This window comes from Ctenopharyngodon idella, chromosome 1 (genome assembly GCF_019924925.1).
Source record: "Ctenopharyngodon idella isolate HZGC_01 chromosome 1, HZGC01, whole genome shotgun sequence".
Lineage (NCBI taxonomy): Eukaryota > Metazoa > Chordata > Actinopteri > Cypriniformes > Xenocyprididae > Ctenopharyngodon > Ctenopharyngodon idella.
The window spans coordinates 11,058,433-11,086,379 of NC_067220.1; the positions used below are offsets into that span (position 1 = coordinate 11,058,433).

At 38.5% G+C, this 27,947-nt stretch overlaps 1 protein-coding gene across 9 annotated transcripts in view; it reads right to left on the reverse strand.

Annotated features, from left to right (window-relative positions):
* Positions 1–25,235, reverse strand: part of mbnl2 (muscleblind-like splicing regulator 2) — a 78,656-nt gene extending 53,421 nt beyond the window's left edge. For 3 of the 9 annotated variants that reach the window (XM_051888838.1, XM_051888829.1, XM_051888807.1), the window contains exons 1-2: positions 24,978–25,233; positions 3,824–4,512 (exon numbers count right to left, since the gene is read on the reverse strand). In XM_051888838.1, the coding sequence (XP_051744798.1) occupies positions 3,824–3,997 (174 nt within the window). In that variant the 5' untranslated portion in view covers positions 3,998–4,512; positions 24,978–25,233. Of the gene's footprint in view, positions 1–3,823; positions 4,513–24,977 lie in introns of all 9 variants that reach the window. The other 6 variants (XM_051888823.1, XM_051888797.1, XM_051888850.1 and 3 more) reach the window with 3 other exon arrangements.
* Positions 25,236–27,947: the final 2,712 nt, after the last annotated feature.

Consider the following 27,947-nt stretch of genomic DNA (forward strand, 5'->3'; position numbering starts at 1 on the left):
ATCTATAGGTTTTCAATTAATAGGGATGTGCTTTTAATGAAATAAAAAAAGCATAATCATAGTTAATAGTTTATATATATATAAACTATTAACTATTAACTAACTATTAACTATGACTCCTATAACTCCTAATTACTGCTTATTAATAATTAGTAAGGTATGTATTGGGTAGGATTAAGGGATGTAGAATATGGTCATGCAGAATAAGACATTAATATGTACTTTGTAAGTACTAATAAACAGCCAATATCCTAATAATATTCATGCAAATATGCAACTAGTTAATAGTGAGACTTGGACCGTAAACTAAAGTGTTACCATATAAATATTTTCTTTTTTATTATGATAAAAGTATTTTCCTTTTTATTTTTGAGAATCCATATGTCTGGGTCTACTTGCTCAGAGAAGACCAAGAAGAGATTTGGCAATTTAGGGTGCAGGACAGGTTTGGTTTAGTCTTAAAACTGTGACATAAATCACATGAAGGCCCACTGTAAGCACCACATTGCAACCCCCCAGAAAACCTTATGTACAAAACAGTTTGGTCAATTGTGCAGATAAGACTCACTCACAAATGGACCATAACTGGAGGCAGTTGTTAACGCATTAGGTAGCCGTCATCTCTGACAGACCTGAACTGCCGTAATAGACCGCAAGTCGATGGCAAATTACAGTAATTCACTAGATCTTTGACTCAAGTATACCTCACCTCTAAATAACAGAGAAGAGACGGCTCGAAAAAATATGATGCCAAAATAAATTAAACTTTTGCTCTGTGAACTGAAAGCCTGAGAATGCACGACCACGGGTTAATATGATTGCAGAAGCTTTGGCATATTTAAACGCACACAGAAAAACAATACAAGTTAGAGTACTTCAGTAAATCCTTTTAAACTGTCACATGAGCTTTAGGCCGTCAATAAAACTCACAAATGCTGGTGTAATTCAATGCATCTTTCAAAATATCCAGCTTTATGCAAACTCTACAGGAAGAATACGAGCTCACAGGTTCACTGTATTGATATCACCCACATGCCTAAGCGCTCGTAACACTATCCTCTGACACTGACCTACATAGTGACCTTGCCTAATTTGCGAGATAAACGGCAGAGTGTGTGTAAGCTGTTGAAGATTGCTTTTGAAGGGTGGGACTGCAGTGCACATGAAGGTAAGTACCATCTTAAGTCTATTATTCCTGTGAGAGATTGGACCTGCTCCAGTTTTACTGCGCATTTGTCAATGTCATCGGCGCAGTGTTTCCGCCGCATTAAAACATGCGGGCTGCTGTATTGCTCGCCTCATGGCCATCTGTGTCGCGAAACATTACATGACCCAGATTAAACAAAAAGATCACTTTGTGATCATTATGGTTTACTGGATGAATATGATTAAAGACACCACTGTTTAATAAATAATATAAGTTATTATTAATAATAATCATCACTACATTATTTATCATTTTTAAAAAAAATTGAGAGAGAGAGTTTTGGATTGCATAAAATAATAAAAGAAACAAGCAAAAACAGACTCTGTGTTTGTTCATGATAAAAAAAAAAAATGACAAAAAAAAAAGTACATTTATGTGGAAGTGCATCATCTAGTTTAATTTATTAAAAGGTATGAAGTTTCTGCGACACTAGTGGCACGAAGCACAATTACAAAAACAGCTTATTTTGCAAACGCCCCTTTCGCACATTGTGCCTCCCTTAAGTAAAACGTTACAATCACAGTTCTTACAGGTGCTTGTGAAGGCATGACTCAACAGGTAAACATAGGCAACTTACAATAAAAGGTCCAACATATAAGGAATACTTTTAGCTGTGTTGATTTGTGTCATGCAAGTGAGCAGGTAAACACTGTCTAGAGTGAACATGAGTGTTTATAATAAACCCATCCAACGTATCTTGAAATGACGCAACAAGGCATTTTAAGGCTGAAACATTACAAACTGTACATTTGTCTTTCTGAAAGAGTGCATGATTATGCTGTATGGCAGGGGTGTCCAACCCTGCTCCTGGAGAGCTCAGTTTTCAGTTCCAACCCTGCTCTAACACACCTGTCTGTAATTATCAAGCAACCCTGAACACCTTGATTAGCTGGTTCAGGTATGTTTGATTGAGGTTGAAGCTGAAATCTGCAGGATGGTAGCTCTCCAGGAGCAGGTTTGGACACCCCTGCTATATGGTACTGAAGCATCCATTGTGGCGCATTGCATCGCAATGCCCCGTTTGCTTTGTGTTCATGACCTGTTTAATCTTGAAAAGTCTAAATGCAGAGAATTTTGGTTTGTACTCCTGTACCCAAAGCTGAATGCCTTTCCTCATGTAATGCATCAGTCATGGTTCTACAGTGGCTAAACACCCTCTGGCTCCGCCTGCTACGGTAGCCACGCCCCAAATTCTCGCTATAGGCTGAGCTGGAAAGTGACTGACAGATCTGAGCGGACCTCTCTCAATGTTTAGATGGTGCCTGGGAGGGTTCACACTTTTGGGAGCAATAAACCCATGAATGGCAAATTAAAAGTAGTCCAATAAACAATACACTGGGTTAAGAGAATGTATTTTAACATAACAAAATTTTACATACTTCACCTTTAACAACAAAGCATGGGCGAAAATCTGACACTTTAATTATTGCTCACTGCATTTGTTTTGCACATGATCATGGTTCTAAAAACAGCACCGACATTCGCCGAAACCCACCACCAGGCCGTATAAATGACAGATGTGGCATGGTAACGTTAGATGGAAAGATATAAAACTGGCTGGATGAGAGAGCAGTGCTGCCCTTTCGCTCTCTATAGGTCAGCTTTATTTGAAGTGTGCAGTATGCAGTGTGGCAGAGCTGACACATGCACTCTAATTTGAGAGTGCTGCACTAAGACAAGCTATTTGCCAGCAACACAAACAGTATCCTCAAAAAATTTGTTGACGTTCGCACGGTTAATTACCGGGTGCAGCGAGTTCCCGCGCTTCATTTACATCATAATAATTGCCTTGAAACTGATCAACAGTCAAAAATGGTGTTTATGCACACAAATCAGAGTGAATTTATGTTCCAGCTTTAAAATAAATCAATATACACACCAGTGACCACACAGTGAATGTGATAATTAGCTAAAATTTTAACATATATAGTCTACAGATACATGAGGAAGAATCGCAATTACTATATTGTCTAGAACCTTATGTCTCCATGTTTTTGTCAGAAGTGAAATGCTTACAAATGCACGCCTATGACCTCAATTCTATAGTAATGCACCAAGTTGCTTTGTTGGATTGTGTATTATAATTAACATTCGTATTACTTATCATATACCAAATATGGTATATGATAAATGAACCAAATATATTATTTGGCAGAAGAATCACAATTACCGTATTTTCTGCCTTGTTTTGTACTCAGAGTAATCAGAGTCGATGTAAAATGCAGATAAATGCACATCTGTGACTGTAATTCTATAATGCGTCAAGTTGCTGTTTTGGAATTGCGTTTCATTATTAATGTTTTTAATAAATGAAATGCTTTTTAAACCATTGGTATCTTCATCATATTGCTGTTGGCACAGTAAAACAAAAAACAAAAAAACAAAGAAAAAAGCCATGAGATAGTGATTTTACCATAGTTCAAAGCATTTCGCCAAATGTCATGCCTAAAAACATCCGTTAGCCATGCTAAACGCTCTTTGCATTTATTTATGAAACAAAACAATACTCAAAAATGATTCTTTGACATTCAGAATGAGACCGAGCTAATTAAATGTCCTCCGGCATTACAGCAAGAAAGCTACAAACGAAAAGATGCATCAAGTGGAAAATCTTACCTTCAGCGAGTCGAAGCAGGCGATCACCCGTCCGTTCTCCACCTGGCAGCTCTTGGGTGGGTGTGCGAATTTGCATTCCTCGTCGCTGCGCGAGCATGTCCCTCTCTGAAACTGCCGGCACACTTCGAGAGTCAGCCATTTTGTGTCTCGTATCGACGCAATGTTTAAAGCCATATCAAAAGTTGTGTCGAGAACCTGCAGGCTCTATGGCGTCAGTAGATTGTTGATTTGGGTTTGAATAGTCTGTGAACGTATTTGTGTGTTGTTGTAGTTTTGAGGTTTGTCTCAGTTTGTTGGCGAGGCCCTTTAAATAGAGATGTCACATTCAGACCCCCGTTGGCTGTCGAATGGGAGATGGCCGCTATTAGTGAAGCTGTCAATCTCTGCCAAGTCGTTCATCAGTCATTTAGTCCCAGGTGCACAACACTGGAGCGACAATAAGAACATGCTCCAGGTCTCCAAATGGTCTTGAGGCCAACGGTTGTGGATAACTCTACCTGAAGGCAATGGCTCTCCTTGGAACGATATCTAATAACGGTGCGTGAATGGAAAGAGCGTGTTGGTTCCTTGTGCTTTGGCAAGTCTGAGGAATTGAGATCTTTTGGGAGGCCAAGCCAATGTAGGTTGGGGGCGGCGAGCAGCTTCAAGTAGGAACGTCGTCAGAGAAGGCACTTTCTTCTGTCCGGGATCTGAAAAAGAAGGCCAAGATTTGATTTGGGTAAGAAACATGGCCAATAGAAGCTTACCACATGGATATGACAATTTATAGGTGGCACAAAATTGAATTTTCTTCATTTAACTATTACTTTACACCTTTCATTTGTTTATGTAGCACTAGGGTCTAAATATTTAACAAAATGATATAGAGATTAGATAGACAGACAAGACAGACAGACAGTATACCGACAATATCCACCTAGAAGGAATAACAGAAGGATGTTATTCTGGAAATTGAAGCCTGGTGTTACCTAATCAGAGGCCATTCTAGGATTATATGTACATTTAATCATTTAACCGAGGCTTTTATCCAAAGAGACTAAAAAATGAGGAACATCATCACAAGCTAGAAGCAAATCAGTGTAACATCAAATGTCGCATCAAAGCATGTATGGAAAAAACAGCTATATCAATTAAGCACAGTGCCACATTCAGTCAAATGCAGAGGTGTAGTTAGTAGCACTAAAGGAAAAACACCTCCCCTTCCTGAACCATTCAAGACTGCCTAACCTGTTGAGTAATGCCAGAGATTTTAGCCAATAGAAAACATGCAGCGGCGCAATATTCCTGGCAGCCATTCAACTGCCAGAAAAGGACTGAAACAGATGCGTATTCCAGACGCGATCCCGTCAGCAACGTGTGCAACAACACCTCGACCAGCTCACAATGAACACAGAGAAAGGACAGACAGACAGACAGCTAGACAGACAGATGGAAAGATATGGAGAGAAAGAGATCACATAGAGATAGACACAGAGATAGAGAGAGAGAGAGAGAGACAGATAGATGACAATGACAGACAGATAGAACAACACAGAAAGACATATGGAATGACAGACAGACAGATAGAATGACAGACAGAACGGCAGACAGATAGAACGAGACAGACAGATAGAAGATAGACAGATAGAATTACAGACAGAATGAAAGATAGAACAACAGACAGAAGGAAAGAGACAAATAAAATGACAGACAGACAGATAGAATTGCAGACAGAATGACAGACAGACAGATAGTAGGACAGACTGACAGACAGATAGAATGGCAGACAGACAGATAGACAATGGCAGACAGACAGATAGAATGACATATAGAAAGAAAGACAGACAGCTAGAACGACAGACAGATAGATATATAGAACGACAGACATGAGAAAAGACAGACAGATAGAATGACAGACAGACAAATGGAACAACAGACAGAATGACAGAGAGACAGACAGCGAGACAGATAGAATGACAGACAGAATGACAGACAGATAGATAGAAGGACAGACAGAACGACAAATTGATAGACAGACAGACCGACCGACAGAATGACAGATTGACAGACAGACAGACAGACAGACAGATAGACAGATAGATGTTGTTAGTCATAAGTTGTGTTATTGTATGGTAGTCTTCCCTGTTGAAAGAAACAGTTGGTTAGGTATGTTTTGAAGCATGGCAGCTGGTTTAAGCTGGTTTCTGCTGGTCCTTAGTTGGTCATGAACTGGTTTAAGCTGGTCTTTAGCTGGTTTTAAGCTGGTCCTGAGCTGGAGCTAGTTGCTTAGGACCAGTTTAGGACCAGCACTTGACCAGCTTAAACCAGTTCAAACCAACTGCCATGCTTCAAAACATACTTAACCAGCATATGCTGTTTTTTCAACAGGGTTTTCTGAAAATAAACTATAATAACACTAAAAGGCTGCTGTGACTGTCTGTTACAGGAGATTCTGTTCTCTAAGCAAAAACATAGATGCTGACTATGACGGGCAGAATTATCATCCAGCCACAACAGCTAACAGATCCTTCTTCAGCACTGGCCGTCCATTTTGTTGAAATGCAGAATTAAAGGGTTAGTTCACCCAAAAATGACAATTATGTCATTAATTACTCCCCCTTATGTCGTTCCAAACAGCAATGTAATTACCACTTTCAAGGTCCAGAAAGGTACTAAAGACAACGTTAAAATAGTTAACGTGACTACAGTGGTTCAACCTTAATGTTATGAAGGGACAAGAACACTTTTTGTGTGCAAAAACAAAACAAAAATAATGACTTTATTCAACAATCTCTTCTCTTCTGTGTCATTCCCATACGTTGTTTACATCCAGCGCTTCCGTGTACTACGTCAGAAAGCCGACTCCTGCGTCAGCATCACTTGCATGCGTTGTGCTGCTCACGTGTGCAGCTTTAGCCAATACTGAGCTGGCATTCGGACATAAACACGGAAGCCTTCACTGTGCTTACTGCATCAACTGCGTAAGGATAATGACTGGGAAGAGAAGAAATTGTTGAATAAAGTCGTTATTTTTGTTTGTTTTTGCACATAAAAAGTGTTCTCGTCGCATCATAAAATTAAGGTTGAACCATTATAGTCACGTTAACTATTTTAACGATGTCTTTAGTACCTTTCTGGACCTTGAAAGTGGTAATTAAATTGCTGTCTATTGAGGAGTCAGACAGCTCTCAGATTTCATTAAAATGTCTTAAATTGTGTTCTGAAGATGAACGAAGGTCTTACGGGTGTGGAGCAACATGAGGGTGAGTAATTAATGACAGAATTTTCATTTTTGGGTGAACTAACCCTTTAAGTAACCCAAAATATGTTTTGTTTTACATTTCATTTACATTCATGCATTTGGCAGACACTTTTACCCAAAGAAACTTACATTGTATTTCAGTTTTATAAGTTATTTTATTAAGTTATCCATGCCCTGGGTATCAAACCCATTACTTCAGCATTCTAGCATTTGCTTTTCAGTTTGAGCTGTACAGGAATGCATTGTAAAGAATGGAGCTTTAATGATTTGAAAGTGATGGATTATCAACTAATGATGTATCTTAAATCTTCCCTGTAGGTGCATTCAGATGTAGTATAAAGTGCTTTTATTAACATCAAAGTGCATACAGCACCAAGTTTGACAGTAAGGGCAAATTCCGCAAACACTGGTTTGAAAAATAATGTATTTTTTTCTTGTGCTTAAAGGTTCATTCCATGAATCAACCCTGATGGCACCAAATGCCAATCCAGCTGCCAGTACAGTGTAGACAGAGAGCAAAACTTTTCATTTTCAACTCATCACTAACCCTTGCAATACACTTGTCACCTTTGTCAGATTTGGAGGAGCTTATAACATAACCACCACTGCTAGACTCAATCGACAAATGATACTCCGCCTCCAGTATGACTTGTGAACCTCACACAAACATTGCTGATGAAATAGAGGACTTTTCTTGGAACATCTGGAAATATTTTCTTGTGCAAACTGAAGGAGAGGAGAGGAGGGAAGGCTAAGGGTAAGGGTGGGGGTGGTGCAGGCAGACGAAACAAGGCCGTAAAAATCTGCAGCTGCCGTTGAAGAAGGTTTGCTGTGTAATGACGGCCACGTCCCCTTCACTTACAGCAAAGCCAACAGACAAGTGCCAAACAATAACTACTGTGTGGACAGAACTGAACACTATACTAACCAAAGCCATTGAAATGTATGTAATACACTTTTTTACGGGTGAGGTATCATATGCATTAAAAAGACATGTCTGAACAAGTACTGAGGTTTACTATAGAGAAAACATGAATGCCTGGGTTTGTTCTTCTCAATGGAATACTACTCGTACTATTTTTTTTTTTTTGTATGCCAGTATATGTAGGCCAGTGTTGTGGGCAATGAAAGCACAAAACACCATTTGCTAAAATGTGAAGTATATACAAACACACTGCAGTGAATACCATTTCAACTGCATCTCTTTCTAGACTCATTATTTGATCAGACTGCCAAATGTTAAAGCATTTAAATAAGATTATAAAAATACGAAATAATTGTAATTATTTCTGGGATGATAACTAGACTCCGCTCTGAATTAAACAAGTAACGTAGTGAAATCATGACACAATAATGTAGTATGCAGTAAGCAAAACATTAGTATTCCTTTCAGAACACAGCCACCTTGATCAATTCAGCTTTTTTAGGACTTGTGGTGATCTGGACCTTCCTTTTGTCTGTCACCAATAACACACAGCAAGCATTAGCGTAATCTAATGAGCTCGAGTGTTTCTTTCATTTTCCACTCTTGTTGCTAAGGGTCTGTTTCTTCTTTCTATTTCCCACAATGCCTAGCAACCACAAGAGTGCACCTACAAAAAAGAAAAATCTGAGGCGTAATGAGAGAAATCGACCCTTTAAGAAGAATGCAACAGGTGTAGTGCAACAGAAATACATACTAATCTGCATAAGACAGTGCAATCATAAAATAATAACAGCAACAACAAAACAACAAACAGTATTTAAAAAAACAAGCATAAAATATATCTTGTTGTCGTCTTATATTAGCTTTCAATCTAGCAGTGCATCTGCTATTCGTTATGAGATTTGATTGTAAAATCTTAATTGTATTAATTTAAGACTGTAGCATTCTCAAAAATTATAAAACTATAAATTATACTGTAAAACTATAATTTGTAGCATAAACTACAATTTATAAATTACTTAGTAAAACTATAATTTATATTGTATATTTTGTAACGTGTGAATTCCCCCTTTGGAAAAATTAAATGAAATACCATAGTTATGCTTTTCCTGAAGAACAAAACAGAAGCAACAGGCCACCCAACAAACTACCGACTCGTCCCTAGTTGAAATGTGTGTTGAAGCCCTGAATCAAGGCCTTCAATGCACCATACAACTTTACGATAAACCAAGATGACAAGAAACCACAGTCAAATAACTGGTCTAAAGGTCCAAACTGTCAAGCAGTCATTTCAAAAAGATTTCGGGCGCAGCTGTAATTTGAGATTCTTGTGTGCGGCACTATTTGAGCTCTTGAAAAACACATTAGCAAAGCTTCCTTTCTGGCAGCACTTTGCAAGGGACCAAAGTGAGGTCGATTTCCAGAACTGGAAAGGGAAAAACACTGGTGTTAGATGTTGATTCAGAAAGAGTCATTTGGGCCGCTCAACCTACGCTCCACCGCCGTACAATCCCAACACCTGCTGCTCCTTTCCATTTTACCATTATAAAATTAAATGGCCTGCCATACTCGTCGTACACGTAGTCTCTACGGCACTATTTAATTTCATAGCTTTACCCCCGAGAGTCAAGCCATAAAAAAATTGGATAGAAACCATGTCAGATGTGACCTCATGCAATTAATCCTCTTGTATTTTTAGAACTCAAAAACCCGATGGTCTAATTTATGAGGTGAATGACAGTTAAAGGGTGCTTCAGTAATACAATCTGTCAGCTAGTAGAAGTGCTTAAAGCTTGTAAACCGAAATAATGGGCCACCAAATCTCTGGATTCGCAGGCCTGTTGAAGGCCGGTTTTCTTTTCGAGGTGCAATCATGCAAGTCTTCAAGCGCAGCAAATACAGGATAATGGTTTATAAAACAGTGCACGTTTAAAGACAAATCATCAAAGCAAAACTGCAAACCAAAATTTGCTTTCTCCCTTAAAGCAACTGCAATTCCAGTCAAATCAATGCAAATCTCTCCCTGTCAGCTAAACAGCTGAGGCTCAACGGAGACTGGAAAGGAGCACAAACACGGGGTAGGTTTCTCCAGACAGCTTTAGAGGTGTGTAATGTTTTCATGTTGAAATACCTTCTACTATCTCCTAGTTTAATATGCAGAGTCTACTATTTGTAGGTAAATTTCCCTGAAAAGTGCAAACACTGCAGTTCTACGGTACTAAACACTGCTTGAGCATCTCGACCGGCCCGACACAACACTGGCTCAACTAATTGCATTTGTGATGCTAGAAGGGCAAAAGTTACATTACAAAAATTTCTTTAAAGAGTAGACAACTAAAACGGATCCACTAACTAAAATGGTTTTGTTAAACCAAGCACTTTAGAAGATAGTTCAAAGCTTGCTAACACGTCAGCGTGGAGTAAAAACAGGGTTAGTAAAGTCTAAATGGCATGATAATATCCAAGCAGGCATCGAATTCAAAAAGAGTGGCCAATAAACTGCAAGATACTGCCAAATCACCATGTCACCTGCAGTTACTCTGGGTTCACAAAAGTAAGAGCTTTGACAGATAGTTGTAACCGAGTAGGAATGGCGGCAAGTCAGAGTCTGATGAGGGCGGACAGATGGTGTGCAGGTAGGAAGGTGGCTGCGGTATCCTTGTTGTGACCTGCAGAGATTAGCGCTGTCTGTACGCCCCCGCCCTTCCCCACAATGATTAGTGGTTCCGGAGGAGGACGCCTGGCTGAACAGCAAAGCCGGGCATTCCACAGATGCAATTATGTATTATCACAAAAAAAGTAAAATACCAGATCTTACGTCACAGAAGGGAATAGGCTTGCCGCGGTAGTCGTTACCGGTGTTAGACGGTGTTCGGCCTCATACCGATTACATTACTTCCCCACTGTCGTTATGATTTTTTTTTTATAGTAATAAAAACCATTTAGTTTAGTTGGACAAGAGACGCTACAAGTATAAACTAAAAGCGTCTGCTCTGCTATGCAGCACGAGTTGAAAAAAAATTGGTGTAGAAACAATTTTCACTTACAATTACAAATAAATGGCAAGTAACACGCTGAATTAAAAGGGACCTATTATGCAAAATTCACTTTTGCATGGTGTTTGGCTATAAATGTGTGTTGGCAGTGTGTGTATATGACCACCATAATGATAAAAATCCAACCACTCCTTTTTTTTTAATCCCCATAAATCATAAGCAGTGTCTCAGAACAAGCCGTTTCCAGATCCCTGGCAGTGTGACGTCACATTAGCCACAGGCCCCGCCCACGAATGTTGACAGACTCTGCCGTTTTAACATAGAACCGCCCTGAGCGAGTTCACAGCGAGTTGTACAGTCCACCATTACTGCACTGACGAGAACGTCTCCCAAGCGTTTTAGGGGTTCTGTAGCTGGATGGATTAATCCACATAGCTCTCTCAATTTACTCCCTAAATCTGAGCCGCTGAAGACGAGGTGGATTAATTTTGTTTTCGAAGAAAATGCTCCCTCAACTCTACCGAAATTCGTTTATGTCTGCGTGAATTATTTCACACCGGACTGCTTTGTGAATGAATGTCAATACAAAGGGACAATACAAAACAGAGGTTGTGCTAAAAAGTTATTACTCAAAGATAGATCAGTAAACTGTTCGTGATTCAGCTTACAGAGTGATACTGGATATGGCAGTAATGAAGGTGAGAGCACTTTATTACAGTTTATCGGAGTTGATTTATGGATATAAAGTTTACCAGTTTATTAAGCACCACCCGAAAAGGCATAAGGTCTTTATATATTTTTTTACTGTTAGTTGTACGAGTGTTTCTGTGTACTTCTCTATGTATGTTGATGATAATGCAAGGGAGATAGAGAGAGTTTATGGATAATATTTTAATGCACACTTGCACTGTTTTATTAAGCTCTTACAGTGATTTTCTAGAGTGAAAACGGACGCTTCATCTATTGTGTGAAGTACAATAAACGTCATAAAACTCATCGGTAAAGTTGAACGGGGTCCGGTACAACAGGCTTGTACTAATATAGTGGATAAAAACAAGAAGACAATAAGTTATAAACGTAATTGAACTAAACTATACCTGTTCTATCTCCATGCAGCAAATATTCGCAGTTTCTGACACAGCACGCCCTGACTGAATCCTGACACCAGAGAATCAGCTCTTGAAGCTCCGCCCTCTTAGGCCGAGCGCAGCAGCTTATTTGCATTTAAAGGGCACACCCTGAAATGGCGTGTTTTTGCTCAACCCCAAAAAGTGTCAATTTTAACATGCTATACAAAATTATCTGTGGGGTATTTTGAGCTAAAACTTCACATACACACTCTGGGGACATCAGAGACTTATTTTACATCTTGTAAAATGGGGCATAATAGGTCCCCTTTAAATATGATATTTTGAAGTAGAAAACACTATTTTCCTGTAAAACACTCTAATAATCTTTGTTTTATTTACAAAAAAGTTAAACTTTTTTAACAGTGTATTCCAATCAAAACTACACACGTGTAGTGATCAGTTATGCATTCAGAAGCAGAGAAAGCCACCATGATAATGTCACTGGAGCTATCAAGAGTGTAATTGTCATGTTTTCCTTGATGACATATCTGAAATGAAAGCTGACATTTATGCTAAAGCTGACAGAAGTAAATATTCAGCCTCAACCACTGACCAGTTTGTAAGACATGTTCATGATGCAAAATGCACGTACATACATATGGCACTGTGTATAAGCACAAGGTATTTTTGAATCAGAATGAGAAAATAGTCAGATTTAATCATTTACAAGCTTAATTTCTGCTTGTTGACTGGATTATTTCAGGTCTACACCACCCTTTTCAATTCGATTGAAATTTCATTCGGAAAGAGCTCAATCGGATCGATTGAGGTATTTCACTGAAGCCTTTACAGTCCGATTAAGCCGTCAATCCAACTTAATTATTCGGATTAATTATTTGGGTGCATGTAAATGCAGCTAATGTTGCCCAATCTGTGGCTCACATGGCATAAAAAGCACACAAAAAGCTCAAGTCAACATAAAATTAAAATTTTTGTGTATAAATGGAAATTTTGACTCTGAAACAACTTTCTTTTTCAGATGACATTATCAAGTTGTCTTATTTTTCAGCCCCTCCCACTCTAACCACCAGCACTTTTCTTGATCCAATCATTTTTAGATGGATAAAATAAATTTTCACCCCATTTGCCACTTTAAAATGCTTGTGAATAATGTAACTTAAAGGGACAGTTCACCCAAAAATATAGTGAATGGCGTCCATCCATCATAAAAGTAATCCACACGACTCCAGGGGGATAATATAGGCCTTCTGAAGCGAAGCAATGGGGTTTTTTTAAGAAAAATATCCATATTTAAAACTTTATAAACTAAAATAACTAGCTTCCGGTAGATGGCCCACGCAAGTTGACTTGTGCCAAAAGAGTAACTTCCAACGCGATGTACAACATAGGATGTAGGAGTAGAGTAAGCTTAGACGCTGCTTGCGGTTCAAACAAATAGGGCTGGGCAACAAACTCAAGCTCCTCTTTTCTTATATCGAAATCCTCCGATGTTTCTCTTTAAAAATTCTAGGTTTTGACTTCTAATTCATGGCCGGTGTTTTGTTTTGTTCTATCCTTTGCGCTTCCGCGTTCGTCAGCGCGTCATGCGTCAGGTGAGAGATTACTCTTTTGGCGTAAATTGATTTGCGTAGGCCATATGCCAGAAGCTTCTTATTTTAGTTGATAAGGATTTAAAAATGGATATTTTTCTTAAACCCTTTGGTTCAGAAGGCCTTTATTAACCCCCTGGAAACATGTGGATTACTTTTATGATTGGATGGATGCACTTTTTCAGACTTTAAAAATCAGGAGCACCATTTACTACCATTATAAAGCTTGGAAGTAGAGGTCGACCGATATATCGGTCGGCCGATATATCGGGCCGATATTTGTCTTTTTTTAATATATCGGCATCGGCCGATATCCTTGTTTAGTAGCGCCGATTTAAAGCCAGGCACGTCCGCGGGCAGCCCTGTGTTATTGGTGCGGTGGAATGTGCTGCTGCCGCATGAGAATTGAAACTTTTGGAAGATTCAACAACAGTCCTGGGAGATAAAGGTAGCCTAAGGCTTAAATTCTGATATTTCAAAGTCCTATGGCCATATATTTACTATATATTACTAGTAAACTATGAAGTGTTGCTTCACTTAGTGAAAGAAACAACGGATAGCATAGAACCGTCGGGAACTGGCATAATGCTACAGCTGGTTGAAGGTTCGCTTACTTGTAGTTAACTTTAAGGACTGTAGTCCAAAACTACAAGCAGCTTGCTTGCTAACATATTAGCCCCAATGTTATAAGTTCTGTTTTATTTTTCCTGTATCGGAGTCGGAGAATTTCACTCTGTGCTTGGGGCAGCTCTGACAAACACTGCAGCGTGATTGAGGGCTACGTTACTCCGACAAATATTGGCAATATTAAGAGGATTTGGCATTTCCAATTAATGTAAGCCTGTTACATTCTTCTAGTCTATTATTATTACTATTAGGTAAGCTACTTTTATTATTAAATTAATATTATAATAAATTTGCCCTGCAATAATTTCACAGCGCATCACCGCATAACTGACGTGCTGTGAGGATAAAAGATTAGGCTATCAGCTCCTCTTTGAAAATGTTTTAAACATTTTTTAGGTCTATTATACAATGAATTAGACCTATAATTATAATTATTAACAGTCTATAATATTTCCTAACACTACAGTCATAAATGAAAATTAAGAGCAGCTTTAGGCTACTTCAAGCACCAACTTTAAAAAAACAAAAAAAAAAACAAGCTGTTTAACACGAAATACTATTCTTCTCATTTGTTTCACTATATGTACGGGCAACAAGAGAAATAATGGAATACATTAAGACAGTTATATACCGTTATCAGCATATTATGTTGAAATTCGTCTCTGAGAGAAAATGCTCCGTCAGGCAGCTCCGTCACTTTTACTTTCACTTTGAATACTGACCGAGGTTAAGCTTTTACCGGCATAACTTTTCCGCAAAGTTTGCACGTTGCTTCTTGTGTGATATCCATTGGCTCCTCTTCTTGGTTGAACCCCCGCGGATTTGCGCTACGCCACTGCGCAGAAGTGTATGACATTTGTTCGGAAGCATGGTTTGATGCAGACAATAACCGGGTTTCCATCCAACTTTGCATTAATGAAAATTCAGCTCAAGAATGTGCGCATCTGCGAGTGTTTCCATCAACTGTGTAATGCGAAATGGACATCAGCCTAATAAAGTGATGTGTTCCGACCAACGACTATATATATATATATATATGTCGCACAGTTATTATCCTCATTAAACCTGTCTAACGTTAACCGTCAAGAATGTCAGAAATCACTAAGAGTTTAGCACTGTCCTTGCATACAAGGCTGTGCAACATGACAAAGTTTTTAATTGATTTTTATAAAGTTGTATTTATTTTATTTAAATGTATATTTAAGTTTATGTTTATGTTCCAACAAACTTGAAAAATTCAGCTTGATAAATGCTCTAAAACTTTTATGTAAATCAAGTCAGTGTTCAATAAATGATGTTAAGTTTAGAAATGTTGTGCATCCACTTATTATTAGTGTGACATTTTAGCATGCAAATGAAGGGGAAAACTTCAAGATATCGGCCCTAAAAATCGGCAGCACATATCGGCCCTAAAAATCGGCAGCACATATCGGCCATCGGCTGACCCTGACCTCTAAACATCGGCACCGGCATCGGTTATAGAAAAACCCATATCGGTCGATCTCTACTTGGAAGTGCCAGGATATTTTATAATATTACTCCAATTGAGTTTGTCTGAAAGAAGACACTTCATATACAACTAGGATGGCTTGAGGGTGAGTAAATCATGGGATAATTTTCATTTTTGGGTGAACTATCCCTTTAACTTCTGAGTTAATGGTGTGGTACATAACTAGGTTGCTAATTAATTTGTGACAAAGTAGCTAAGCTGGTAATACAAAGACTGCAGCTTCAATCCCATAGAGTGGTGAACCATGTATCGAACAAGTCTGAGATCCTCTTGAAAAAGAAACGTGTCCCCTTGATAAAAAGCATCTGCTAATTAACAAGAAGGCAAACCAGTGCAAATTACAGATCTACTGTCTGAAAGATAATGAAACATAAGAGCAATTCCATTTACAACTTTAGTTGAGCAGCTCAAAATTACAGTATAAGCAGTGAACTGGCATTGGTGTCACAGGAGTAGGCTTTTCCAAACTGGTTCTGCCATTCAAACAGCCTCTTTTGTTACAATAATGGTTCCAAACCCAGAGGATGAATGTTGGGTAATCCTCCATGGCATCAGATCAGGATTTGGGTTGCCTATGCCAGCTAGCATTACATCATATCGGTCTCTTAATTTGCAGAATGCTGGATTATTTGACATTTTCACAATTTCTGGACTTCACACTGCATCTAATTAGCCTCCTGTTGACCAACACATTATGCATAAAGACATGTGGTTTAGAGGTGGTTTTAACACATGTGATTTTTAACTGAACCAATTCTAAAGATTCAACTGGTCAACCCTGAAAGAAATACTAAACCTTAACCCTAACCTCGTACAGCATTGGTAGCACATCCTGGTAAATACTATTTGTCGCAATCAGATCCATCCATGATTCTTCTGAACTCTAAACTGAATCAATGATGTCTGGGGACACGCTTTTTTTTTTATTGCTGATGTTTTTTTACAATGACATGATCATATCATAGAGCAGGCTAAAGACAAAGTCAAGGCGATAGCTGTTTTGGAAGTAACCAATCATTCAGTGTAATTTGAGAACAAAACTAGGCCACGTATTCTACAGCTGGTAGAATTTTAGATAACTAAAACCACGATTTTTAATTGTGCAACTTTAAAGAGCTTAATGTCTTCATAGTTAAGAGTTGAATGACTAAACATTCATTAATGTCATATGTTTTAGTAATTAGATCATGCGCTGGCATCATTCTGTACAGCTGAATGAATATAAAGCATTTATGGAAGAGTCTTCTGATAAACAATCACAAAATGATGTAATTAGCAAATGATCATATTTAAAACAATCCACAACTCTGCAAGGCTTGCAATATGATTGATAAGGGATCAAAAACAAGGGATACAGATGGTAGTACCACTGCAGCCCTGATTCAATGTGGTCAGCAAAAACGGGTGTGTGATATGATAATAGCCTTAATGTAAAACTGAATCTCGGTGACCCAAGTTATTATCTTCATAACACCAAGGCTGCTTTTATCCCCCAGATCATCGTCTCTAGTTATTTATAGCGTCGTGGACGGCAGCCATGCCTGGCTGGTACCGCGCTCATATCCTCGGGCTGTTTGAAACTGATGTGCAATTTAATTAAGAAGATCATTTAGGCACAGATATGATCTACTTAGCGACTGACAGAAATTTGCACTGTGTTTTCAGAAACTAAAATTATGAAAGGCAAATTATGACACACTGACTTACCTTTAAAGGCTAGTAAATGATCCAGATTCTTGCCCTAGTTATGAAAACACAACATTAACTTGAATTTAAAAATACTCCCTCCCTTCAACAACAAAGTTTTGCCTTGACAGGAAGATGTTGGCCCAAAGTCTCGGTTCTCTTTACAAGTGCGCAATACGGCAACCCCACTAAAATAGTCTCATATTAAAGGGTAATTTGTTCATGAAACACGCCTGGCAGTTGTAAAGTGTTAAAAGGTGCAAGCTAATTACCTTTCCAAGTCTGTCTAAACGTGTTTCTGATCGATTCAGAAGAGTGCTGTTGCTCTCACGGCTTTGGCTAATAAAGAGTCAGTGCCTGTCTGGACTGTTTTCATGGTTTTTTTAACGGGAAGGGCAGAGTCAGTCTCCCTCTTTAAAAAAAAACATGCTCTTCCTCCCAACACGTTTGCCAAATGTTCGAAACAAATGCGGCCTTTTCCTGCCACGCCGCAGGTTTTGCTCTTTTAAAGTCTGGACTGTACATCTAGTAAGACCGGAGGTTTGATCGGGCCAACATTAAAGATGCTGGCGTTCCTTAAATTTGCATAAAGCCCTTGCTAATCAGACTGGACCAATACCTTTGGATAGGCTTGGAATAATTTCCTTGGAATCATTTCAGTTACCATTTCGGAAAACAAAACTATAACACAAAGCAAATTTTAAGAAATGCTACACACGATTTGGTTTGAAACCAAATTCACAAATCAGTCATTCTAACAACATAAATATAAGCATTATACTCTTAAAACTGCAACAAATTTACAGATGTTAAAGGATTCAAAGGGAAAGAAACCGGAAATACTCGGGATATGGGACACACATGGGATAAAGCATTGCTAATCAGACCATTACCTTCAGATAGACTTGGAATCATTTTCTTGCCTTTTCAATTTCAGAAAACAAAACTTTATCTTACAAAGCAAATGCTGCATAAAAATGCCTTCGGTATGAGACCAAAATCACACAAATCAGTCATTCTAACGACATAAATACAGGCACTTCACTCTTAAAACTGAAACTAACTTACAGATGTTAAAGAATTCAGAAACCGGAAAGACTCTGGATATGGGATTCACATGGGATAAAGACAGAGTAACTTACTGACACAACTCCACACCTCCTCTCAGATTTCCCTCCCTCTCTTTCCACACCCCTGCCCGCATGCAGCATATTGCAGCAAAATTCCTTGTGTTGGGAAAAACAGGAACTTTAAAGGATAAAATGTTCCCTACTCCTCCCACCTTGCTGGAATAACGAAGCCTCCTTTCTCTTCACGTCGCACTCTCGCTCCCGCTCAGTTTATGTGCACCTGGTGCGGCAATCAGACTCCTTCACTTCACGCTCTCCCGGTATATAACGACCATGTAAACCGTTGTCATTCCCTATGCGAAGCTGTGAGCTGGCGGCCCATGCCGAGACGGGGATTTTCTCTCAGCAACAGCGCAGAAAGGACCAGCGCGTCTGCTTGCTGCTCAACTATCTGGCTGAAACATTTCCAGCCATTCCCACACCCCTCCCCTCCTTTCCTCTCCTGCAACCAACCCCTTCCTGCCAGACTGCCTCCGGCAAGGGGCCGCCCATCCGCAATCTAGCCAATAGCATCCAGCATTCCCGCTCTGAGGCTCTGTTGTTGGCCGAGTTTCCCCGAACTGGCAGGCTGACCTCAGAGCTTCGGATGACAGGCTCCTCAATGCTGATCTTAAAGGTATTCCCCCATTTTTACACCCTGGCAACAGAGGAATGATATATTTTCCCCAACTTTCCCAAACTATACTCTGTGACAGAGATGAATCTCTATTACTGAAAATGTTTTATAAATGGCAAGCAAGCAGAAAAGAGCACAAATTTGGCACAATGAAGGAATAGCTGGGTTACACTTTATTTCGATAGCCCACTTTAGACATTCTACTATAAGTATCTTTGCTCTCATTAATTTGCAACTACAAGTCAACTAACTTTCAAGTGGACCATCGAAATAAAGTCTTACTAATAGTTGTTACAACCATGCAATGGATTTTCTTTCTTCCATGGAACAAAATGAGACGCTAGTCCAAATGCACACAGTCAAAATCCAAAAAGGACAAAAACACAATAAAAGCATCCTAAAAGTATGCCAAAACTTACATAATCAATTTCTCCTTTAAATGTCCCCATTTGATATTTAATATACATGACAAGAGGATATTGGTCCAATGACTTTTCAGTGTGACCAGGGCTACGCAGTGCCAAAAAAATATAAAAACCAAATGATGGACGTAAAGTCGTGTTAACATAACTAACATAGCAAGGGTTTCATCACCAAGGTTATTATAGTTAACTAAAACTAAAACCATAAACACAATATTTTTTTTACCTCAAATAAAATAATGTAACTGTAATAAATTTATTTCAGCTAGTTGCATTTCAACAAACCTTTCAATTTTTTAATATTTCATTTTAATTTAGTTTAACTTGATGTACTAAAATAACTAAAACTATATAAAAACTATATAGACATTTTAAAAACAGCCAAAAATAACAAAAAACTAAATTACTAAAACAGAAAAAAAAAAAAAATAATTAAAAAAAATATGAACAATAACTAATAGTATCTCAGTAATACGGAAATAACACTGCTCATCACGTCTGGTTAGGTGTCACAATGGGTCACCTGACACACCAATGAACCAATAAAATTTAGCTCTTGAAGCATCTCCATTCAAACCTAAAATGATGTCTTTTAAGGTGCATCGAGTTAAAAACAAGAGTGAGATTATGAAGAATATCACTAAATATCATCATTAATTTCGCTTTGTTCCTCATGCAAATCTATCGTATGACTTTAAAAAGAATTTGAATACAGAGTATTCCTTTTGGAGCTTGACCGGTTTAATCATAATGCACTTTGATTGCATGGAAAAGAGCTGCATGAACTTTCTACCTAGTGTCTTCTTTAGTGTTTTACAGAAGAGAGAAAATAACACAGGTTTGGAACGCTATTGGGCTGAGTAAATGATGACAAAATCTTCATTTATGAGTTAACTATTCCTTCAAGACAGCTTCAAAGTGTATGTGCCCTCAAGGCAGTGTTTGTGTAGTCACACCGAAGAAAGACTTTGTATTCTCTAGCATGTCGTACACCTCCGTCAAACACAGCATCTCTGCCTGCCTCCAAGGTCTCTGCATCCCCTGGCAACCCATCTCTATGACAATGAGCATCGTTACCGTAGGGCGATGAGGACACGTCCTCCCCTCCCCTACCTTCATGACAGGAAGCCTCTCGGCATCACGTGAGGGATGATGCAGTGGGGTAGAAGTGATGAGTCAGACGCCGCTTCACAATGTTTCCATCCAAATCAATAGAACAGCTGTAGCCTCCTGCTTTTAGGGGCTCAGGTTCCCGCAGGCACACTGCAATTATGTGACAGCCAGAGTGCTTTTACAAAAGCAACGGCAAACGATGTTAAAACAATGCACTGCTTAAACATCAATGAGGCGAGACACACACTCACACTCAATGCAGCTGCCAACTAACCCTGATGACCCTGACAGTCAACTCTATGTGATTACACTAAACACTCCTACTGGTTTAAAGTGCTCATTGCTGGAATTGCTCATTTGGCATATAGAATTGAGGTTGAATACCAAATGATTTAGTCAAATGATAATGCACAAAAAGCTGAACAAATTATACAGGCTTAGCCTACTTGTTTGATTTACTGAGCTGTTTTGCTCCACTGGTGTCAATATTACAAATTTATCCACCTTTTTTTTCAATGTAGAAGTGAGCTTTTTTCTTTTGAATTTGTGAGACTTCTGATTAATTAGCCACTATATGTAAATAACTACAAGAAAATCAAAGTTCAGTAAGCGGCAGGGCCGTAACCACCATAGACATTGAGGGGGACAAGTTCCTAAGGGGGGGGGGCTGGTGGGATCCGGGTCCCCCCATAAGACTTGATTCAATTCGAGCACTGGTTAGGATGACAAAAAGGTTTAAAAGTTACATTTTGGTGACTGGTCTGCCTCAGCAGTCTAACAGCGCTCATCAATGTCAAAATGATTGAGAGATGGCCAATCAAATTAAAGTAGGCGGGGTTAACAGTTCACAGAAGCAGAGTGGGAATTCCAGCACTGTTTAACGTTGAAAGAGTGAGGTAAGATATAAATAGCTAAACATTTAAAACATGTTTTGCGATAGAAATGTTAAAAGACCGACAGTAACATCCAGTGACGCAAACTACACGACTTTTTTCTCAAATATGGGCGTTTTGAATTGAAAATATGCATTTACGTGATTCATGTAATTCCTAACTGACACTTTTATGTTTTTGACACATTAGGCATACAAATAAAAGTAGCCTACATGTGTGCATCTTTTAATGCAAATATTATTTGCAAATAGTTCAAAAACGATTATTTCCCAACTAGAATTAGACCTAGAATTTCCTTCACTGTTCTGTTTACTTATGCTTTATAAAAAAAAAACGGTCCCCCCAATGTTCAAGACATGGTTACGGCCTTGGTAAGCGTTAACAATTCTTGCACTACAAACCAATGTATTTATGACTATGATAATGAATTAAAATAATATGATACAAACACCAGTTTTGGAATATCAAGCAGCATAACAAACTGTTTTTATACAGGTAAAACAACAGGAAGTGAATGACATCGGAAGCCTCGCACATTTAAGTTCCAAAAAGATGTGCCGCTCTTACTTTAAAATATGGTGGATAGAATTAGGCAATACTATTTTAAAATAGTATGGACTTATGGAAGAAAATCAACTGCTATTTCTCAAGCATTTCTGTGCATGCATATTATTTACAATTAAAGCTTCAGCTTTGTTTATTGTCACGTAAATAATTCAACCCATGACATCATTTCTGATATCAAAACAACCACAGATGTTAAGCTTGTCTAATTCTTCATAGATTGAGACATTAAGCCTAAATATTTGATATACAAGTTCTAGCTTTTCCTCAATTATCTGGGCAGCTCTGACTAATACAGCTATTACATTGCATATCACGATTTCAAGTTCTTGTGGAGCAGTTTAATGATTACTTTATCAAATGTGTCACATTGTTAATGTTCTACAGAAATGTAAACCACCTCTGAGCTTCCTGTTTCAGACTATAATCGATTCTTTGCAGCATGCCGATCTGTCATGATGATGCTATTGGACGGATTTTAGAGAGGTGACCCAAATGAATGTTTCTGTGTGCATTTGAAGTATGAATGGTAACATACTGCGTGAAGCGTCCTTGCAATAAACTGAATTCTAAATGAATTCAAAGAGACATTTCATATGAGTAAACATTCAGTTAAAGGTTTTTGCATGGTTCGGGCCTGATGCAAATTCATCTAACCTCCACTACATTTAGATAGAAAATTCTAGATCGGGGGGTCTTCTGAGAGTTGTCTTTAAACCTGGCTAATGTAGTACAGCACATGCAGTAGTTTGTGCATCAATAACTATTTTTAATAGCTTTGCAATGTAAACATTACATTTTAAATATACTTGATACATTTTAATGTGAGAGACAATGAATAATTTATAACTTATGCTACTTAAAAATAAAACATTTTACACAACTTCTTGAAGACCCCTGTTCTAGATGGCTCTTTAATGTTTCTAAAACATGTCTACAGTAAACTGTTCATTATACTGAGACACAAAACTAAATCCTGGTTTCTGAAACCCAAAGGTAACTAATTACCACCATTAGACTGAATAAGAATCATTATCTTACGTTGAACAACCAGTACGTGCAGACTATCAGACAGAGGCTTAATTCACTAAAACAACGAGAAAGGTGCGATATCTGCTGCGAAGGCAAATAAAAATGAGATCATCGAATTAGATTCCTATTTGGGTCATACTTGCATTATGCTTATTGAGATTTAGAAAAGCATCTTAGCATATATCCTCTTCCATATCTATGTCTCTCAGCACTTTCTCAGGTAACTCACCTTTCATCTGCATGTCTCTACTGAAACCCAACTGACTTAAAATACCAAAAGATATTGTTTGGACACGATACCACGTTATTTTAACATATAGGTCTACTGCAATAATAATATAATAATAACCCATGATAATTGAGCTACTGCTATTCTTAAAGCACCTTGAACAAGCCAACATGTTACATGAATATGGTCATTAAAGTACCTTGGTATTCATATCCAATACTATTACTGTACCATGTAACACTTTTTTGCAAGGGTCTCAATCCGTCTTCACTGAAAAAACGGTAGACGTGGCGCAAATAATCTAAAACGCCTATAGCAAGCGCGTGACGAGTAGACAGCTGCGTTATAACGGAAGAGTTCTTGTAGTTGTGTGTTGGTGATGATTCTGATAATGCACTAGCTGTCGGGCTCTCACGTGCTCTGCGCGCGCACGGGGTGTGGCGCGGGATTTGGGAGCGGTTTCATGACGGGACTAGTCTTGATGGGTGAACCATATGTCAATCTGTACATATCAAGCTAGCAAAGACAGTAATGTTCCATATTCGCGGGTTATTTATAAACTCACGTGATATATTAATTAAATTCTCGTCACGCAGCAATGACGGGGGAAAAGACCAATAAGCAACTAAGGCACGTGAAGTCTGAAGTAACGTATTTAATGCTAAACTCATCGTCTTCGTTTATATTACAGGCTATATGTTACCTGTGTGTGTGCGTTACCACAAGAAAAAAAACTATTCTTCAAGTCGTTATTTCGTAGAAAATATCGAGCCGATTATTTTTGGTCTTGGTCGCGATAAATTCGGAACGATAACGCGAACGCTTTCATTTTAAACACTAAACATGCCTGAATGAGCTGTCAACGTTGATTGTTTTAGCGAATTTAACGAAATTAGTGTCTAAGTCATCGTCATTATGTTTAAGAATATAAAATTTATTTTAAAATATATACATTTATACTGTTTTTGAAGTAAACTCTTGTTACATCACTAAGCGCGTTAAAACTCGCACGACGATTTATAAACTGACGCGATTGATTCAAATTAATTCCTATCACGAAGTAAGCGATGAAGCGGAAAAATACCCGCTGTTAACTACAACAATCCTGAAGAATGAGCTGTCAAATCATATTTTTCATCAATTTGAACAAATTTAACGTCTAACCCATTGCCACCAACGGTGATTTTACGACGGAGCAGCACGGGGGCGTTTCATGTAAACAAGGAAACTTCTCGGGCTCAATCGCGCACTTTTATTTTTGCCATCTATTTATTTCTCGCTTGGCAACAAGGAAACATACATTTACTAAACCCATGTCGACATCACTGAGCGACGAAGCCAATGTTAGCTAAACACGCTCTCTCTGCAATGACACACATTGTATCGACATTGAACACTCTCTATCGAAAATAAACATTCAAATATCGCTTGCCCTACTCTGTCAACACCTTTTCGCTGTTGAAAATGCGTGAATTGAACCTGCTGCTTACCTGGTTACCATGTCCTGCTGTTTCTTGACCACAAATCACGCAGACAGCAAAAGAGCTCGATGGAAACTGCCGTAAATGACTCGTTAAGTCAAGGGAATTAAGGCTTGTTTTTTAATCGAAACGAACATCCTCGTCGGTCCGCGCGAAACGCGATTTGTCAGGCAACTGGTTTGGATTTTAACGCCGAACTCAAGTTAGTTTACCAAGAAGCTGGTCGTGCAACAAGCTGCTCTGACAGATCGTGGGAGGAGGGAACAAGTCATGTGACTGGAAAGGGGGGATAGTTGCTACTTTTAACAGCAAATACACCTAAAATCTATTCTATATACATATTTTATTCATTATTATATCTTAAGGAATTTTAAAAAGCTGTTAATAATCTGTAGTATATGGAATCTAGTCAGGAGACTTGTCATATCAGTGGTGGTAGTGCCCCCCATTTACAGTTTGAGGTGGTATAATCCAAATGAATGTCAGGAGCCCTGGGAAGGGCAAGGGTCTGCTTGTTGCCGTGGAAACAACAGTGAATCTCCCGAGGGTACAATGGATGTGGGCTACAGTGCTGTTAAATCAACAAGCTGAAGGCCTGTTGTTCATCTTAGATGGTGACGATTAGATTCAGATGGCTGAATCCACAACAGTTTACATGTCCAGATAGTGAGTGAGAGCCCTGTGGCCATGCATAATATTCTTAAAGTTACTACTTTTAATATGAAGACTGCAAGTGCATAACTGAAAAGTAATAACAACAATTAGAAATGAAATGTAAAACATTTAATAAATAATGGTGTGGCACTCTCTGAAAATGTGTAGAGACTGTACAGAAAATATATGCAGACTGTTTCAAAGACAAAAAGCAACAGATCTGCTTGTGGAAATCTAGATTACTTGCTATTAAGCACCTCAAACTATACTTAACACTAACACTAACCTGGTAAATGTCAGCAAATACGTTCCTAGTGTTCCTCAAATATGTTCAACATTGGAGTTTTGTGACATCTAACATCTGTTTCTTAAAGGATTAGTTCACTTTTGAATGAAAATGTCCTTATAATTTACTCACCCCCATGTCATCCAAGACGTTCATGTCTTTCTTTCTTCAATCGAAAAGAAGTGAAGGTTTTTCAGGAAAACATTCCAGGACTTTTCTCTATATAGTGGACTTCACTGAGGTTCACCGGGTTAAAGGTCCAAATTGCAGTTTCAGTGCAGCTTCAAAGGGCTCTACATGATCCCAGATGAGGAATAAGGGTCTTATCTAGTGAAACGATCAGTCATTTTCTATAAAAAATAAAACTTTATATACTTTTTGACCACAAATGCATGTCTTGCACTGCTCAGCGATGCGCCACGCATTACGTTGAAAGGTCATGCGTGACGTAGGTAAGAGTACCGCAGCAACTTAATCTAATTTTCTCCTCCAACTTCAAAATCGTCCAACATTGTTGTTTTACCTTTTTTTGTAAAGGACATTTGACTTAATCTTTGCACATTCGCTTTGTAGACACTGGATCGGTACTTCTGCCTACGTCACGCATGACCTTTGTAACATGATTACGTCATGCGTGCGGATCGCAGAGCTAGTGCAAGACGAGCATTTGTGGTTAAAAAAGTATATACATTTTTATTTTTTTTAGAAAATGACCAATCGTTTTTCTAGATAAGACCCTTATTCCTCGTCTGAGATCGTGTAGAGCCCTTTGAAGCTGCACTGAAACTGCAGTTTGGACCTTCAACCCAGTGAACCCCACTGAAGTCCACTATATGGAGAAGAATTCTGGAATGTTTTCATCAAAAACCTTAATTTCTTTTCGACTGAAGAAAGAAAGACATGAACATCTTGGATGACATGGGGGTGAGTAAATTATAAGGAAAGTACCCCCTGGCCTGCAAGGGCGATAGGGGTATGTGGCAAGCAGGGCGGGGGCCAAGAGTCATGGGAACGGAGCGAGGCCAATGGCACGAGTGTTAATTAGCGTCACCTGCATGCCGCACCGGATTTGAGTTCTCTCAGAGGAGCTCTGGGAGCATAAAAGGAGGAGCGACGACAGTGAAGGACGAGACTTGACCAGACCTGGACTTTACGATGTGTTTTTATTATGTTTATAGGCGGCAGTCGTCCGTGAGGGACTGCTGCTTTACTTTCGTTTTGTTGTTTGTTTATTTTAATTGCGTTGAACGTCCGCCAGTTCCCACCTCCTTCTTCCCTGAATCTTAAACATCGCTACAACCACAAATGGCAAAACATTTTAATAGCATAATTAAAAAAAGAGCTGCATAAAGTAATAAATGGTAATATCCTATGAGCATAATAAAGAAAACTAATAACCTTAAAATGAACATGGCGACTGCAAATAAGCTGCCTTGTGTTTTGTTTGGCATTCCCTGTTGGAAAGTGAAAGACTACTGTTTTCCAGCTCATCTATTTTCACTTGAAATACATTTTTTGTGGTTTCATTTATGTAAAAATCCCTCACTAACTGGTCATGACTCCAAGAAGAAAACATATGAAAGCAAGACTTTTATCACTGCAAATGTTTTCTATTTGATAAAGGACTATTTGCATACTTTCCCATGCTGGGAACTGAGAATGACATCTACTTTAGAAGAAAAGACGAAAGAAAAAATCCATAATGATGAATATGTCATTTATTAAGGCATCTGAAGAATTGTGATGTATTAGCACTTGCATGAACCCTTAATTGAGACTTTCTGCATTGAAATAATTGATGTGCCGACATTTCTATGCCAGAGGAAACTCATTAGGTTGACAGATCATCAATTAACGTTGACGTAAAGGTGACTGAATGGCAGCTTTAAAGAAATAAATGATTGCAAATATGTATTGATAGGTATTACGAGGATGGTCGTTTAGCCCATTATTTATCTAAACACACTAAATAATCTAATGGACTGAAGGATATTGATTTGATGACGATTCATTTATTTGATTGAGGTTGGTTAGAGCAC